This window comes from Sceloporus undulatus, chromosome 5, assembly GCF_019175285.1.
Source record: "Sceloporus undulatus isolate JIND9_A2432 ecotype Alabama chromosome 5, SceUnd_v1.1, whole genome shotgun sequence".
Classification (NCBI taxonomy): Eukaryota; Metazoa; Chordata; class Lepidosauria; order Squamata; family Phrynosomatidae; genus Sceloporus; species Sceloporus undulatus.
Window position 1 is genome coordinate 148,223,126 of NC_056526.1, and position 16,093 is coordinate 148,239,218.

The window sequence follows — 16,093 nt, forward strand, 5'->3', positions numbered from 1 at the left end:
CCAGCGCCGTCGCCGCTCGCCAGAGAGAGGAAGCCGAGCGCCGGAGGACAAGATGGCGGCCGGCCGCGTGACGTCATCGCCGAGCGACTGTGGGCGGGGCCAAGGGCGGGGCGGGGCCAAAGGAGAGGACGGCCGTTGGAAGCGTGAGTAGCTCTGCCCAATGGATGCGTCCACGCGGGAGAAGGAACCCGGTTTGGCACCGCTTTAAATGTGTCTTCGCTCAAGGCTATGGAATTCTGGGAGTTAAAGCGGTCTCAAACTGGATTATATACTGCCCATATAAGGTTGTATCCACACTGCAGAAATAATCCGGGTTCGACGCCGCTTTTAACGGCCATGGCTCAAGGATATAGGATTCTGGGAATTGTAGTTTTGTGGGATATTGGTCCGAAACAGACTGCAGAAATAACCCAGTTTGAGAAAGCTTGAACTGCCCCGGCTCAGTGCGAGGGAATTCTGGGAACTGTAGTTTTGTGAGACATTTCCTCAGAGACCAGAAACTACTGTTCCCAGAACTCCATAGTATTCATCCATGGCACTTAAAGCGGTCTCAATCTGGACTATTTCTCCATTGAGCTTTCTCTCTGACAGCTCTGGTGCCACAATAAACTATAGAGTTCCCAGAATTCCATAGCCTTGATTCACCGCAGTTAAAGCGGCATCGAACCCGGATTATTTCAGCAGTGAAGATGCAGCCCAGCTGTTGTAAGTGTGAAGGAGGACAAGGCACCTTCAACAACACAGATGAACTTCTCTTCATAAAATGCCTTGTTGGCTTGTAATGTCACTCTGAGCGTCAAGACGAACGCTGAACCTTGGACTTGGCCAGCAGCAGCACCCCCCCCCTGAGTGAACCCACACTGAAGTTCTTCCTTTCCTTTGTTCAGGGGGGGGGCCCTTTCACCATTTGCCTTGTGCTTCTTAGTGATGCTCAGAATGGAGAGAAGGCTGAAATGTAGGCCAGGTCCCGGAAAAGAAGGCCCCCGGTCATCCTTGATAAGATGCCCATTGAAATGGCACTCAGAATAACTTCATTTAAAAGGCAAAGTACTGTACAAAAAAATTCAAAATCCACAAAGGAGTGATACCTTTATTGGCCAGCTGAAATGTACAATATACGGGCGCAAGGTTTGAAGCGGCAAAATCTGAGTGATGCCAGATTCAACCATTCATGTATATTCCAAAACCCAACATGCTTTTGCCATTTTTGTAAGGGACACCATTTTACTTTGCCACTGTATTTAATGGGACTTGAGCATCCACAGATTTTGGTATCCATGGGGGGTCCTGGAACCAAGTCCCAGAGATACCAAGAGCCCACTGTATATGGGCTATCAATAGGCGCCTGCACCTAATTCAGAGTGCCAGTCATCCCATTTAAACCCATTAAGGGATTGTGATTAAGATACAGTAGTTGGAAGACCATCTTTACAGACTCAGTCTTGCCTCTATGCTAAGATTTACCCCAGGAGTCCTTCCTGAGAGCCTTCTGTTGGGATCAAAAAGATTGTGATGCCCTAAGAAGAAACAGGACCCACTGAGTGGTGGCTCCAACCATTGTAATACCCAGTCCTTGTACACTTTACTGCTTCAGATCTAGCTTTTAGGTGTGTCCTTAATGCCTTTCTTTTGAAGGGTGGCTCTGACTGATTCCAGATGTTGGTATCACACTTTATAAACATTTTTGGTCTTCTTTTGTGATGTGATCTTCTCTCAGTTGTACTTTATTTCTTATTTTTTCTGTATTCTTTTAAATATTTTTTCACTTTGGGAGCCTAGAACATAAAGAGCAGTTTCAGGATACTTAAATAAATTGGGGTTATGTCTAGCGTTCTTTGTTTTGTGGAAGGAAGAGTCGTAATGTTTACCTTACTGGATATTTGGTATATAACCCTGTGACTAAGGGAACATTTTTCTTTAATTTTATGTTAAGATTCTGTTTTCCAACAATTAAGCTCCTTATTATTAAAAATGGCTTCCTAAAAGGGAATTAGTGTATGGTTGCAAACCGCAGATTCTTGACATTTTGAAGAATGTAAAAATAGTTTGGAAACCAGGTCTGGCACAATGGAAATTGTTCTTGCTATTTATACATTTGAAACTATCCAAGTAGCTGTAACTAATCCAATTTGGAGGTCTCTTTGAATTTTCCCATTATACAATTTATAATTCATTCCTGCTAATGGATTTCAGTTTTTGTTGTGACTAACTCTGTAAAGGACAATTTCATTATTTTATGTCCTATATTAAACAGATGAAGAGAGCCAAAAAGAAAAGTTTGTGGTACAGCAAAGACTGCCTTCTAGCGCCTGATAAGTGAACGATTCTTGATTATTTTTTAATATTTAATTTCATTTATTGTATAGAATAATGGGAAGAATTAAGAAATGAAGAAAAATAGAAAAAAAGATTGTTTCCCCAAAGAAGTTCATTGTATTTTATCATGGTTGTTTATTTCATATTCATAATAAGACTGAACTGACTTGGGCTATGTATTGTTTGGAGTCATTTAACTGAAATGCAACCTAGTGAAGAGTTCAACCATGTCTTCCTGACTCAAATCTTAACTGTCTACTGCAACACACTGAATGCTGAAACAGAAAAATGCAAACCTAAATTTTAGGAGTAGATTTCCACTGAGGAGGAGATGTTGTTGTGTGCCTTCAAGTCATTTCTTACTTGTGGCAGCCCTGAGGCGAACTGATCCCAGGGTTTAGGAAGCTGAGAGTGTGTGACTTGCCCGGGGTCGCCTAGTGGGTTTCCATGGTTAAGCCAGGAAGAAAACCCTGGTATCCACAGTCATAGACCAACTATCAAACCACTATGCCACACTTATTCACTGAGGGCTTATATTCCTATACAGTCACTCCTCTGTATCCACAGATTCTGTATGCATGGATTCAACCAACCCTAATTTAAAAATATTTATTCTCCCCATCAAAAAAGTAATAATAATCCAAAAAACAAACCTTGATTGTCCTGTTTTATATCATGGACCCCATTTTACGGCTTTACAGTATACAGTAGAATGAGACTTGAGCATCCATGGATTTTGGTATCTGTGTGTGTGAACCAAAGCTCAGCAGATACTGAGGTCCCACTGTATAAGTGTGCATGTGATTACAACCCTGATATTGTTGACTAGTTAATATGCATCTGAGGAAGTAGCTCAATAAAGCTTGTGCTGCAGATTGTTTCGACACAGTTATCTCAAAGATACTGGTTAATTTTAATCCCTGAAGGAGGAGTACTGGTGATGTATGCGGTCTTCAACATGTATCACTCAATTCAGTATTTAATGTTTCCATCAGAAACATAATTGGTGCTATAGCTGGGTGAATTTTTTTAAAAATTGAAATGTTAAGGGTGAAATCAAACCCTGAAGAAATATAAGGCAGATTTGTACAGTGAGTTTTGCCCTTTCTCCTCCTCCTCACTGCAACCTACTGGCTTGAAGGTCTCTCCAGAGGGTTAGAGTGAACTGTTGAACAGTGTGAACAGCATTGTTTAGGACAACATTGAGAAGAAGGAATTGTTTGCCTTTGGGAAGTTTGTGTGATGGGGTGCATGATTCCTCCAGGTGATTTGGGCCATTTCTGCCTATCCACTACAATGGCATAAGACACACAGCAGGAGCTGCTGCATAGGACACACACTGGATAAGGTTTTTGGTGGATGTGGTAGGGGACTGTAATACTTGATTGATACATCATGATTGATTTTACCATGGCAATGTTAATATATATTAATTTATTCAGAAGTAAGTCCAATCCAATTGTGTTTCATAGCACTTTCTCAATACAATTGCATTATAAAATACAGTGTTGCATTGTAAGAAAGGCTGATTTCCTTTCTTGCATTTTGTTTTAAATTTTAAATGCTAACATATACAAATATGTGGTAATGTAGTATTTCCAATATATTACAGTCAGTATACCAAAAGAATGAGAAATGCTAAAGAAGAAGGAAGTTACCTCTTAGTGTATATCATAACCAAAGATTTCTATACAGTATTTGATTGCAGAAACGTGAATTTTTTAAAATGTATTTTTCATTTGTTTTGCAAGCAGAAAATGACTACTGCTAACAAAACACCTCCTGGTGCAGATCCAAAGCAACTGGAAAGGACTGGAACTGTTCGAGAAATAGGATCACAAGCCGTGTGGTCACTTTCATCTTGTAAACCAGGTAGTTCACACAAACAAATTCCATACATCTTGACTGAATTGTCTATGTGCTACTTTAATAGAAAGGGTTCTAGTATAATGGTTCTCAACATTTCATTTTTTAGATATTTAGCCTAAGGGATTTTAGAATTTGAAGTTCAAAAGATTAGAAAAGTGAAAGGTTGAGAAACATTGTTGTAATTTGAGGTGCCAGAATGAAAACTGGAGACATCTCTTGGACCCTTCATGGTTGTGTAAATGGCAATTTCTGCAGTTTTGCTTTTCACATAATCATGTAAGAAGCAACTGCTGAAATTCTCTCCTCTTCACAACCATTTTAGGTGCAAGAGCCTTCTTACTGTAGCAGCCATAGTAATATTGAGTACACTATGTTCCTAAGTGCAGAGTTGGGGCCTCCAGATCATACTATAGGTAACATTACTACTATGTTTGTAACATTTGTAGTACAGAAATGCAGTGGTGAGAGTTGCATGATACTTTTTGTTCACACTAGGCTTTGGTGTGGACCAGTTACGAGACGATAATCTAGAAACCTACTGGCAGTCTGATGGATCACAGCCTCATTTGGTGAACATCCAATTCAGGTATTAAAAATCAATGCACAAATGTATAACATGGAGCTGCAATTACTACTTATATTAGAATTTGGAAGGTGTGGCTGCAGAAGGAATGCATTATTATTTTGGTTAGGGGAACTCAAAGCAGTTAAATTGAAGGAGTTCTAGTAATTATCTTCTATTAAACAGTTGTTTATAGTACTGTCCCACAATTTTGATACTTGAAAATAAATCTGCTATAATTTGGTTTATGCTATTTAGCTTATTTAAATTTGCAACAATTAAAGTCTCAAAAACACTTTTGGGAAGCCTGAATTTATTTCAGAGATAATAAATGGATAAATTAATATTAAATTATTTTACTGGCAAACATCCACAACAACTCCCTTTCTCATTAGTTTTGGATTTTTTTTTTAAATCAGGAGCACTGGGGGAAGCCTTTAGGCCCTCTGGGTTTGTGGAAATTGCTTGCATGTGTTGCAAGTCTTTAGTTATTTCATCTTTTTTCTTCCAGAAGAAAAACAACTGTGAAGACACTGTGTATTTATGCAGATTATAAATCAGATGAGAGCTACACCCCAAGCAAGATCTCTGTCAGAGTTGGAAACAACTTCCATAATCTACAAGAAATTCGGGTAAATGTGTTTTGCTCTTTAAAACATTACTCCGGGTTAGCCATTTTGAGATAGAGATTGGATGCGGTCTGTTTCATAATGCTTGTTTATAGTGTATGAAATTCATTCAGTACAAATTAGAAAGCTAAAAATAAAATTAAAACATTAAAAACATTAACATGGCTAAGATTGAAAGAGGAATCAAGATGCAGAGCTCCGAAAAGTACCTGTTTTTGGACTACAACTTGGTGGAGACCCTTGGAGTTGTAGCCCAAAAAATAATTTTTGTTGGGCTACAATTCTGATGAACTCAAGCTGGCACAAGCCAGCACAGCCAGTGGTCTAGAGGCAAGAAACGTGCACTGGCACAGTGAATTTTTTACTTTCCCTTTAGTTTTCTAATATCCACCTTATATCATAAATTGCTTTTGAAGCTTCATCTTTTTTAATTCAGAAGGAGTTTATCATGAGAGGCAGCTGTTTGAGAAAAAGTGAGGCCAATTTCTTGCTAAGAAGTGTTATGCTTTTATAAGTAAGCTACATCAGACGTTTTACAATGAGAAACTCAAATATCTGAGGGGTTTTCTATCTCTGTGATGGTATTGAAAATGAGAAATCATTTTTATCAGTGAAAAAGCACTTCCTATCTTGTATGTCGTTAGATTGCTTAAAACCCATAGAAGTTAGTTTCATGAGTAACGTACTTTTGAAGCATGGAGTCCTGATTGTTAAACCAGATTTTCACCTTATGCTCAAATAAACATTCAGCCTCAAAACATGTCAGACATCTACAGATACAACTGTGTTAGAAAAGAGAGCCTCTCATATTAGACAAAACTTGGAAAAAATTGTCTTTACCATCATCACTTTTCTTCTCCTGTATGATTTTTAACCTCTTTGTCTGATGAAGGAGTTAGTGAACCTTTTAAAGCATGCATGATGTCTTTTGCGCTTTTTAGTTCGTCCAATAAAGGTATCATTGTTTTGTGGATTTTGTATTTTGTTGCAATATGATCTTCCAATAAAAATACTGCTATCTGACAAAAAATATAAAGGGTAGAATATTCAGCACATCTCAAGTTTTGTCCTTTTATCTTTTTTTCATTCATTGTCCACTAGATGTCATTGTTGCCTTTAAATACAACTTTTGGATTCATGTTCTACAATCTACTCCACCAGTAATAAATGGTTATACTTTTGTAATAGTATGTTGTTCATTTACATATAGCCTTAATAATTTGGGAGGTGAAGGAAAAAATCTGAAAGTGTCTACTGTTCAGGCCACCCTTGTGTGTGTGTGTGCACACATGCTTTTTGACTGTATGCTTCAGAGACCAATTTTAGCCTTGACATTGTCTTTCAAATTCATGCTAGTATGGAGTAATATTTTTCCTAATTTTTTTTCACAGATCATATTATTTTCCTTACTATAGCAATGGCCTGTAATTTAAAGTTAAATTAAGAAGAATGGCCTATTAACTCATGACACTTCTTATACCCTGATAGTTTGGTAGGTTGTAAGTGTCTGCTTGATTACATGCATGGATGGTAAGTTTCTGCATATTTAAGATAGTACACATGAAATAATGTAGCTCTTTTCATCTCTAAAGAACTGTATAACAACAAAAACACCTCTCAACCCCTGGTTTGTACATTCTCTGATTTGTACTCAATTTAGGGTGCATCTGAACTGTAAAGTAATGCAGTTTGACACCACTTCAAGTGCTGTAGCTCCATCTTATGGAATTCTCGAATCTGTAATTCTGTAAGGTCTTTAGCCTTCTGTGCTAAATAGTGCTGGTGCCTGACAGAACTACAAATCCCAGGACTCTGTACGATGGAACAAGTCTTGCCAAATTGCATTATTTCTAAAGTGTAGATGCACCCTTAATCTTGGGGTGAGGTGACTGATAAATCTAGGTTCTCCAAGGTTCTGAGCAGATAGCTTTGTTTAGAAATAGAATAGGCAAACCTATGGCACGTGAACCCATTTTTGAGGGCACACACGGAGACAGGAGGGTGGAGGAAGAGTAGGAACAGGTGTACGCCCATTCCTCCTCTTTCCTCCTCCCAACCTCCTGTGCCTTTAGCTGTCTCCAGGAAAGTCCCACCCCTGGAAAATGGAAGTCCCCCCTCCTGACACCCAGTGTGGGAATGCCTTTGAGTTTGGGCACTCAGTCTCTACAAGGTTTGTCATCACTGGAATAGAGAATCTTCATGTGAAAACATATCCCACAGTGCCCATTAACAATTTTATTGTAATTTTTTTAAAAGCCACTATTTTCTATGTAAATCACTTTGAGACCTTTGAGTTGAACAGTGGTACAGTGGCCCTTCTTATACATGGATTCAAGCATCCACGGTTTGAAAATATTCAAAAAAAAGTATAAATTTCAAATATGAAACCTTGCTTTTCCATTTTTATAAGGGACACCATTTTGCTATGTCATTATATTTATTGGGACTTGAGCATACATGGATTTTGTTATACACGGGGGATTTTGAAACCAAACCCCAGCGTCCACTTTATAAATAAATAGTACTGTGTTTTACTCCTGTCAAGGAGCACCTGGAAGGTTTGGAACAAGCCAAAGAGCTATAACTGTGGTCTCATTGGAACATAATATATGGTATTGGTGAGTCCTTCAGTGTTCAGCTAAATGTAACTTAATACATCTTTTCCCCCTTTTTCTAGGAAATCAGACACTTGTACATGTGGGGATAAAAAGTGGTATTGCAAACACAACAATCTGAGAGACCTATCCAACATACAGTCCTCCCTCCATTCTCGCGGTCTTTGGACCCACTTCCCTCGCTTATGCATGAGGAACGGATGGAGGGGAGAATGAATGGGGTATCTGTAGTGTGCGTCTGCACACCCTGATGCACCCGTGCCTGTATTCAAGCCAGTGGGGCTTGAATATAGTCGAAACTCCGTTTTCGCGAAGGGGTCAGGAACAGATCCCCTGTGAAAAAGGAATGGCAACTGTATATTTCTTAGAGCCAGATAAAATCAAAGAACTGTAGTGCAGTTTGGGAGGTAGCCAGGATTACCTGCCTCTGTCATAAAATATCCGCTCACTAAATTCTTTAAAAGAAATGTTTATGTAATTTCATGAGCATCAAGTGTTGGGATTTAGTGGGGCTTCTTAAATGTTTTGATTTGTTGATTTAAAAAACACAAATGAACAAACCAAACTCTGGTGCAGTCAGAAGAATCAGACAATGTTGTCGTCCAAAGCAATGTGACATTGAGCTGTTCCTGCCTTCTACACCTAGTGTCAAAAACCATAGCACTGCTTTTCAGATAGTGAGTGCTGACACATCTGTCTCTTCATAACCCTTTGCTCTTTCCAAAACAATTCAAATAACTACCCAAGGCGTTCAGAACTGGACCAGCCAGTCTAGCCTAATGTTTAAGGGCCAGGAGAAGTACTGGATAATTCTTTTTATGGTTTGCAATGGCACTGATGGTAGGTTTTCCTAGCCTAGGAAAATGTGATGCTGTAAGGATATTTTCTTACTTTCCTCATCATCTTGGGGTACTCATCACTCTAAGTGATGAATAGCAAGTTGCTCCTGTGAACTGTAGCCAACTCTTTCTGTAATGATGACACAGTGGTGACGTTTCCTGCATGCAGTATCTAGGCAATGTTTTGTGAGTAATTTAATTGTTGATTACTCCACAAGCATACTCTTACCTTGCTTACTGCTAGTTTTCAGAGTTATTTTATTTATTGAAATGACACAAATATTTTATTTCAGATTTTCATATTAAAATATTTGGACATGTATCCTCTTTTTGATGTAGAGTCCCTTAATGCTGGTCGAGTATTCGGGGGGGGGGGGGACTCTTGGACCTTGTAGAAAAGAGAGGAGGAAGGTCAGATTCTCTCCCCTACACAGGCATATCTGTGCATCTCACTTTAGTATTCAAAGTTGCAGAACATATTTTAACAATATCCTTTTTCCTGTTTCCCAAATCAAATAAAGTACAGTACCCACGTAGATGTTCTCTCTGCTCTTGATTCCTCTGAGTGCATAACCCTAAAGACTGTGCAACAAATTCAACTTGACCATTCTGCCTTTGACATGTTTTTTTTAACTGTAACACTATGCTTCTCTTCTCCCCTACGCCACATGACAAGCTGTCTTTTTGAAACTTAAGCAAACTGCAGAGGGGTGGGTCCTATTTGAAATTATTTCTCAAGTTATAATTTCCAAGATTATTTAGTCCAGTGGTTCTCAACCTTTGGTCTGCCACACATTTTGAACACCAGCTCCCAGAACTGCTGATCATTGTGTAAGCTGCCTGGATCATAGAATGATGATGATGATGATGATGATGATGATGATAATAGGATTTATTTATATGCCGCCCAATCACTGGGAATCCGGGCGGCTTACAACAGAGGGGATAATAGACAGTTCCCTGCCCTCAGGCTTACAATCTAAAAAGACATGACACATAATAGAGTTGGAAGAAACCGCAAGGGCCATCCAGTCCAACCCTCTGCCATGCAGGAAATCACAATCAAAGCATCCCTGACAGATGGCCATCCAGCCTCTGTTTAAAGACCTCCAAGGAGGGAGATTCCACTACACTCCGAGGGACTGTGTTCCACTGTCAGACAGCCCTTACTGTCAGGAAGTTCTTCCTAATGTTGAGGTGGAATCTCTTTTGCTTTAGTTTGCATCCATTGTTCCAGGTCCTAGTTTCTGGAGCAGCAGAAAACAAGCTTGCTCCCTCCTCAATATGACATCCCTTCAAATATTTAAACAGGGCTATCATATCACCTCTTAACCTTCTCTTCTCCAGGCTAAACATCCCCAGCTCCCTAAGTTGTTCCTCGTAGGGCATGGCTTCCAGACCCTTCACCATTTTAGTTGCTCTTCTTTGGACATGCTCCAGTTTCTCCACAACCTTTTTAAATTGTAGTGCCCAGAACTGGACACAATATTCCAGTTGGGGCCTGACCAGAGCAGAATATAGTGGCACTGTTACTTCCCTTGATCTAGACACTATACTTTTATTGATGCAGCCTAAAATTGCATTGGCCTTTTTAGCTGCTGCATCGCACTGTTGACTCATGTTCAACTTGTGGTCTACTTGGACTCCCAGATCCCTTTCACATGTAGTTTCATTCAGCCAGGTGTCGCCCATCCTATATCTATGCATTTCATTTTTCCGCCCTAAGTGCAGTATCTTACATTTCTCTGTATTGAATTTCATTTTGTTAGCTTAACTTTGGAGTTGAAGTCCAACGCCTTTGGAGGGCAAAAGTTTGATTTAGCCCATCAGGGAGAGATTGTTAACACAGTATTTTCCTTGATGTGCTAGATCTGTTCTACTCAAAGTGGTGTAGGTTCACAGAACCATCAGCTATTGGTCTGTGTCCAATTACCTGTATTCCTGGCACATTAGAGGCAAGCTGGGGCTGGAACGTGGAGACGAATTGCTGGTCAGCCATGTAAGATGCTTTGAGAGGCACTGTACTTGATGTCTATCTGTAGAAAACTGATTTTCAATTCATATATGTGGAAGACCAATAAGAATATCTTAAATTATACAATCCAGATTAAATTTATCTGCATTACCTTGTAAAAGAAAAAGAAAAGAAAAATCCTTGGATTTCAGAAATCAAAGTATGGTAGTGGAAGCCCAGAATCCTCTTGCATTCAGTGAAGTATTACTATTATTATTAAAATATTTTGCCCTACCCTTTATCAAAAGATCTCAGTATGGTATACAAGTGATGTTAATGCAAACACATTGAAAATAGTTTAAAACCATATGCGTTAGCATTTGAGATGAATTAATGAGGTCCCAAGGCTGTGCTGAACAGCTAAGTTTTCAATGAGCATGCAAATGAAACCAGCATTAGCTTCAACTGTGCTGCTGAAGAGAGAGCATTCCAAAACTGGGGTGTCAAGGCTGAGAAGGCCCTCTTAGATTTCCTTATACAGGGTATTGACCTCATTAGTACAATGCAGAGGATGGCCTACCCAGCAGACTTCAGTCCCCAGGCAGACACATAAAAGAAAGGTGCTCTCTCAAGTACTGAGGTCCTAAACCATTTAGGGCTTTAAATGTCATCACAGGCATCTTGAATTCAGACTGAAAGCATGTTGGAAGCCACTGCCATTATTTTAAGACTGCCATTATATGCTGTCTGTATAGTATTGTAGTCAACAATAGAGCTGCAACATTTTGCACTAACTGCAGCTTTCAAGTCTTTTTCAAGGGCAGCCCTGCATAGCTCTCTAATTGTAGACAGAATTGACTCATTATGAACTGATGTTTTACTGCAGAATGTACAACCTTTTCGGCCCTGAGGGCAGCATTTAGTTTTACTACACGTGTGTATATACACATATTCTCCCCATGTGTCCTTGCATCCCCTCCATCCCAGAGTACTGTTCATTGAAATTGTTTAGCCTGTGACTGCAGATGCCAGGAACAGCAACCCCCCTCCCATCACACAGCTGATGGACTGCGCTGAAGGGAAATTGGGTAGGGTCCCACAAGCTTCTAGAGACATACAAGTAGCAGCTGTTCTAGTAAGCTACATTTTAGTAATCTGGAGTATGAAGTTCATTTGGTTCTGAATGTACTAAACTGTTACTATTGTTTTTGTTGCTATGTGATACATCAGAGTGGCATGGTTCCAGTCTAGACTGTGTACAATCTACAATTCACAGAAAACTAATGAATTGGGGAATAGGGCCCTATAAATAAAAAGGTGACATATAAATGGCCTCTGGACAGCTGGTTAAGTTGAGTTAAGATATCTCCTGCCCTATCTTCTCTTCAGCGTTAACTATTCATATGACAGGATGAATCCAAATTAAGTCAAATGATGTCCATAGATGTCTGCTTTATATAGGACATTTGGGGCCTATTTTAGCTAGGGTCACATTTTCCTTGGCAGAATACATTTACAGCCTGTGAATGCTCCTGGACCCAGTTCTTCAACTGAAAGCTTAAGTTGTCAGCAGAAGCTTTTATCCACATTATCATATATACCAATGATGGCAAACGTTTTAGAGACAGAGTGCTCAAACAGCAACCGAAAACCCACTATTTATCACAAAGTGCCTTGTCCCTCTGGCTTTCTAGTAACAAACTCTGGCAAACTCTGTGCTGGGGCGCCACCACTGGTACAGTGGTACCCCGGGTTACGAATTTAATTCGTTCCGCGGCGCCGTTCGTAACCCGAAAGATTTCGCAACCCGAAACCGCTAGCGCTGGAAAGCCGCGGCTTTTAAATTTTGTGCCAAAAAGCGCCGAAACACACCAAAAAAATTTTCGTAACCCGAAAAATCTTTCGTTACCCGGAACAGTTTTTTCCAAGCTAACTTTTTCGTACCCCGGAAATTTCGTAACGCGATCAATTCGTATCCCGGGGTACCACTGTATATACTGACTGCTCATTCCTAGAGAATAGAGATGTTTCCATGAGCAACTCTGTCGTGGTAGCATATCTTTTACATGGGGCTATCCTGAAAAAATATAGCTACATCTACAGCTGACAATCCTTTTTGCCAGAGAGAAATTATGCATTACATACACAGGGATGCAGAAGCATACTTGTCAGTTCATTGCTGTAAAATCTTATTACTTGATGATCTGGGCAGAGTTCTTGTTGTCTACAGAGCCTGGAGAAGGACAGGAACTCCCTTTAATCTCCTGATTAAAGAGGCACTCAACAGCACTAAGATGTTAGAAATCACAGATATAAGCAGCCCCACAGCTTAGAACTGTGGAAGGATGAGTGAGTGAGGTCTCACCTCTACAGTTGTGTTAGACTTTGGAATTACTGCAGGTGCTTCAAAATTCAGTGTGACACTAGAGGTAAGAGACCACTGTTGTCCTTGTGGAGAAAAGCAGAGTTATTGGTATCCATAGATTATGGTTGGCTATTAAGACCAGTCAGAATCTATAGATCTTTCACACCTGTGTACGTGCTGGCACTAGGATAAGGATCCTAGTGCCGTTCTGAAAAAAGCAACAGAAACTAAACTGGTGTTTTCATATACTTACTTTGGTCCAGTTTATTTTATAGAACTGTGCTTTCTATACAATACAAGGCTGTTTCCTGTCCTGTCTCTTATGGCTCCTCAATGGAAGTACAGAAGTGTCTTGGCAATAACACCTGAGATGTCGACAGAAGTAGAGAGACATACATTCTTCCATTAATTAAGTTTTACAAAACTGTTTAAAGACTCATCTATCCCATAGGGCCTTCAGGTGACTGTGCTGTTTTTGTTGTATTAATTGTTCTTGTTTTAAAACTGGAACTCGTATAATAGAACTCATTTGGGGACTACTTTACCCAGTGCTTTTCCTTTTCCTCTTACATTGGGACTAACATTGCCCCATTTTTTCCTTGGGTCCTTGCCTCCTTCCACTCTCTGCCCACTTGGACCACCACTGACTTCTCTGCCTCATCATCGTCATCAGATCCCTCTACTGTTTGGACCTGTTTAGCTATATCCCATCTGTTAATGAGGCATCCCAAATTTGTTTTTATTTTCCCTAAATTTTAGATCACATATACTTGTTTTGTAGTGTCGTGTGTGTGTGTTCCTCAACTCCACCTTCATTTGCCCCTCTCCCTATACTGTTTTTTCCTGCTTCAGTCTTTGCTTCCATATCTCTTAACCACAAGAATCCTTCCTCTTTCGTTAGCTAGAGAGTTTTTAGCTACATGCCATGCAGATATGTATGTTGTGTCAGGAGTGCTGATGTGCCAAATCCACCTAGGACTGGGAAGTGGGGTATTAGTCTCCCTGCCATTGAGTGCGTCACTGAGTGCAACTTTTCCTTAGAGGAAACTTTGTGACTGTCTACTTCACATCAAGTAATTCATAGAACAGCTAATGTTGTAATCACTGAATAGGTATATACACTAGATATGTGCTTCAGTAGCACAGATCTTTTTACTTCATAATGAAAAAGCAACCGTAGCTATTTGCCTTGTGGTGTTCTTCCTGCTAGTTAAAATAGAGAAAAGGTCAGGTGCAGACATCTTTTTATTAACCTAGAAAATACCCCAAAGAAGGCCTTTGGGAGTCTTAAGAGCCTCGACAGAATGGCATCAAAGACCGGCATCGGGGCGGAGTGGGAGTGTGGCATCCACACAGCGCACACCCCGACTCTGCCCCCATGCTGGCGTGAACACTGCGTGCCCCACCACACTGCGGGCAGCATCATGGTGCTCCTCTTGCACTGCATCCAGATGACACAGCACCAAAGGAATGTTGAAAAGTCACAGAACCAGCAGCTATGGAGCCCTTTCTGCAGCGCAAAAAGGAGCTGCTTTTTACTGCTCCTTTTTGTGCTGTGGAAAGGCCAGATTGGGGCTGCAGCATGTAGCTGCTGTGGTCCCATTCCAGCACTGAAAGGGGTGGCCTATTCAACCCCTATGGCTGCATCCACACTGCAAAAATAATGCAGTTTGATACCACTTTGGCTCAGTGCTGTAGAATCCTGGGATTTGTAGTTTGTGTGAACCAGAGTTCTCTGACAGAGAAGGCTAAATATTATCACATAACTACAAATCCAGAATTTCATAGCATTGAGCCATGATAGTTAATGGTGGTGCCAAACTGCTTTATTTCTGTAGTACAGAGGCAGCCTGAGTCTTGGTTCCCTCTTTTCAGCCCCCAATCTTAAATTACATTGGATAGGGATACTTCCAGATAGTAACAGACATCAAAAATAATGTAAAGTTCCATAGGGAAGAAACATTTGGGGAATTCTGCTTTAAGTGAACAATTGCAGGTTTCATGAACATAGTCCTACCCCGTCAGTAATTTTTATGATAGAACTTTGCTTTCTGGCATTCAGAATGAGGTTGACAAAATGTTTAGCCAACAGTTGCATTAAGAGCTTTATTTATTTATTTATTCAATTTTAGTTGAGAAGGAAATGCTTTAAGAGTAACAGAATGAGTTGTGGCACAAGGTCTACTGTGTGGTTAAGAATGTTGGACTAGAACTGAACAGACACAAGATTCCTTTTTGTGAAGCTCATTGGGATAGTGAGACAGCCTGACCTACCTCAGGGGTTGATGTGAGGATAAAAATAGTGGTGGTGATGGGGGGGACGGGACTTGGGGGAAAGGTGGGACATAAATAAAATAAATAAATTACAACTCCCTTATGTGTTTAATTGGCTGTCCCTTAACATTTTGTGCTCCAGACTCCATAGAGATGCAAGATAAAGATGTTTCAAGAAAGTATTGAAGTAAGACAAGCTAAAATATAAAAAGAAAGACAGCTAGGAATTGCTCTTTTCTTTTAGGATCAATTTCAATAAATTATGTCAGTAAATTGTTTAGTTATTTATTAGCTGCAAATGGCAGTTCTGGGAGTTGCTGTCTCAAGAACTTTTTAGCATAACATTTAGAATTGTCAAAATATCAGATTTGTAACTGTTGTCTTTCCATAATCATTGATGTCTTGACTTTGTGCTGTAGTAGCTTGATCCATAATAATGAAAAAAAACTGGTTTTCTATGTTTCCAGTGTTGCCTTGGGAACAAAAATGACTACCTTGACATTATCCTTCATTTATGTTAAATATACATGTATGTAAAGTGTACGGTGCTTAAAGATTTTATGATACCTGCTGAGGAACTCCGATTGTGTGTAAACTGCATCATCCAAAAGAAAACTCCTTCTCAGATCTTCACATGTTTTCTCTTTGTATGTGTGCTTTCAGATTTTTT

General features: G+C 39.9%; 1 protein-coding gene across 4 annotated transcripts in view; it reads left to right on the plus strand.

The window, feature by feature from the left end:
* Positions 1-114: 114 nt before the first annotated feature.
* ANAPC10 (anaphase promoting complex subunit 10) overlaps positions 115-16,093 on the plus strand; it is a 39,342-nt gene continuing 23,363 nt past the window's right edge. The window contains exons 1-5 of one of the 4 annotated variants that reach the window (XM_042469166.1): positions 125-143; positions 2,255-2,312; positions 4,067-4,188; positions 4,681-4,771; positions 5,259-5,379. In XM_042469166.1, coding sequence (XP_042325100.1) covers positions 4,074-4,188; positions 4,681-4,771; positions 5,259-5,379 — 327 coding nt within the window. In that variant the 5' untranslated portion in view covers positions 125-143; positions 2,255-2,312; positions 4,067-4,073. The other 3 variants (XM_042469167.1, XM_042469164.1, XM_042469165.1) reach the window with 3 other exon arrangements.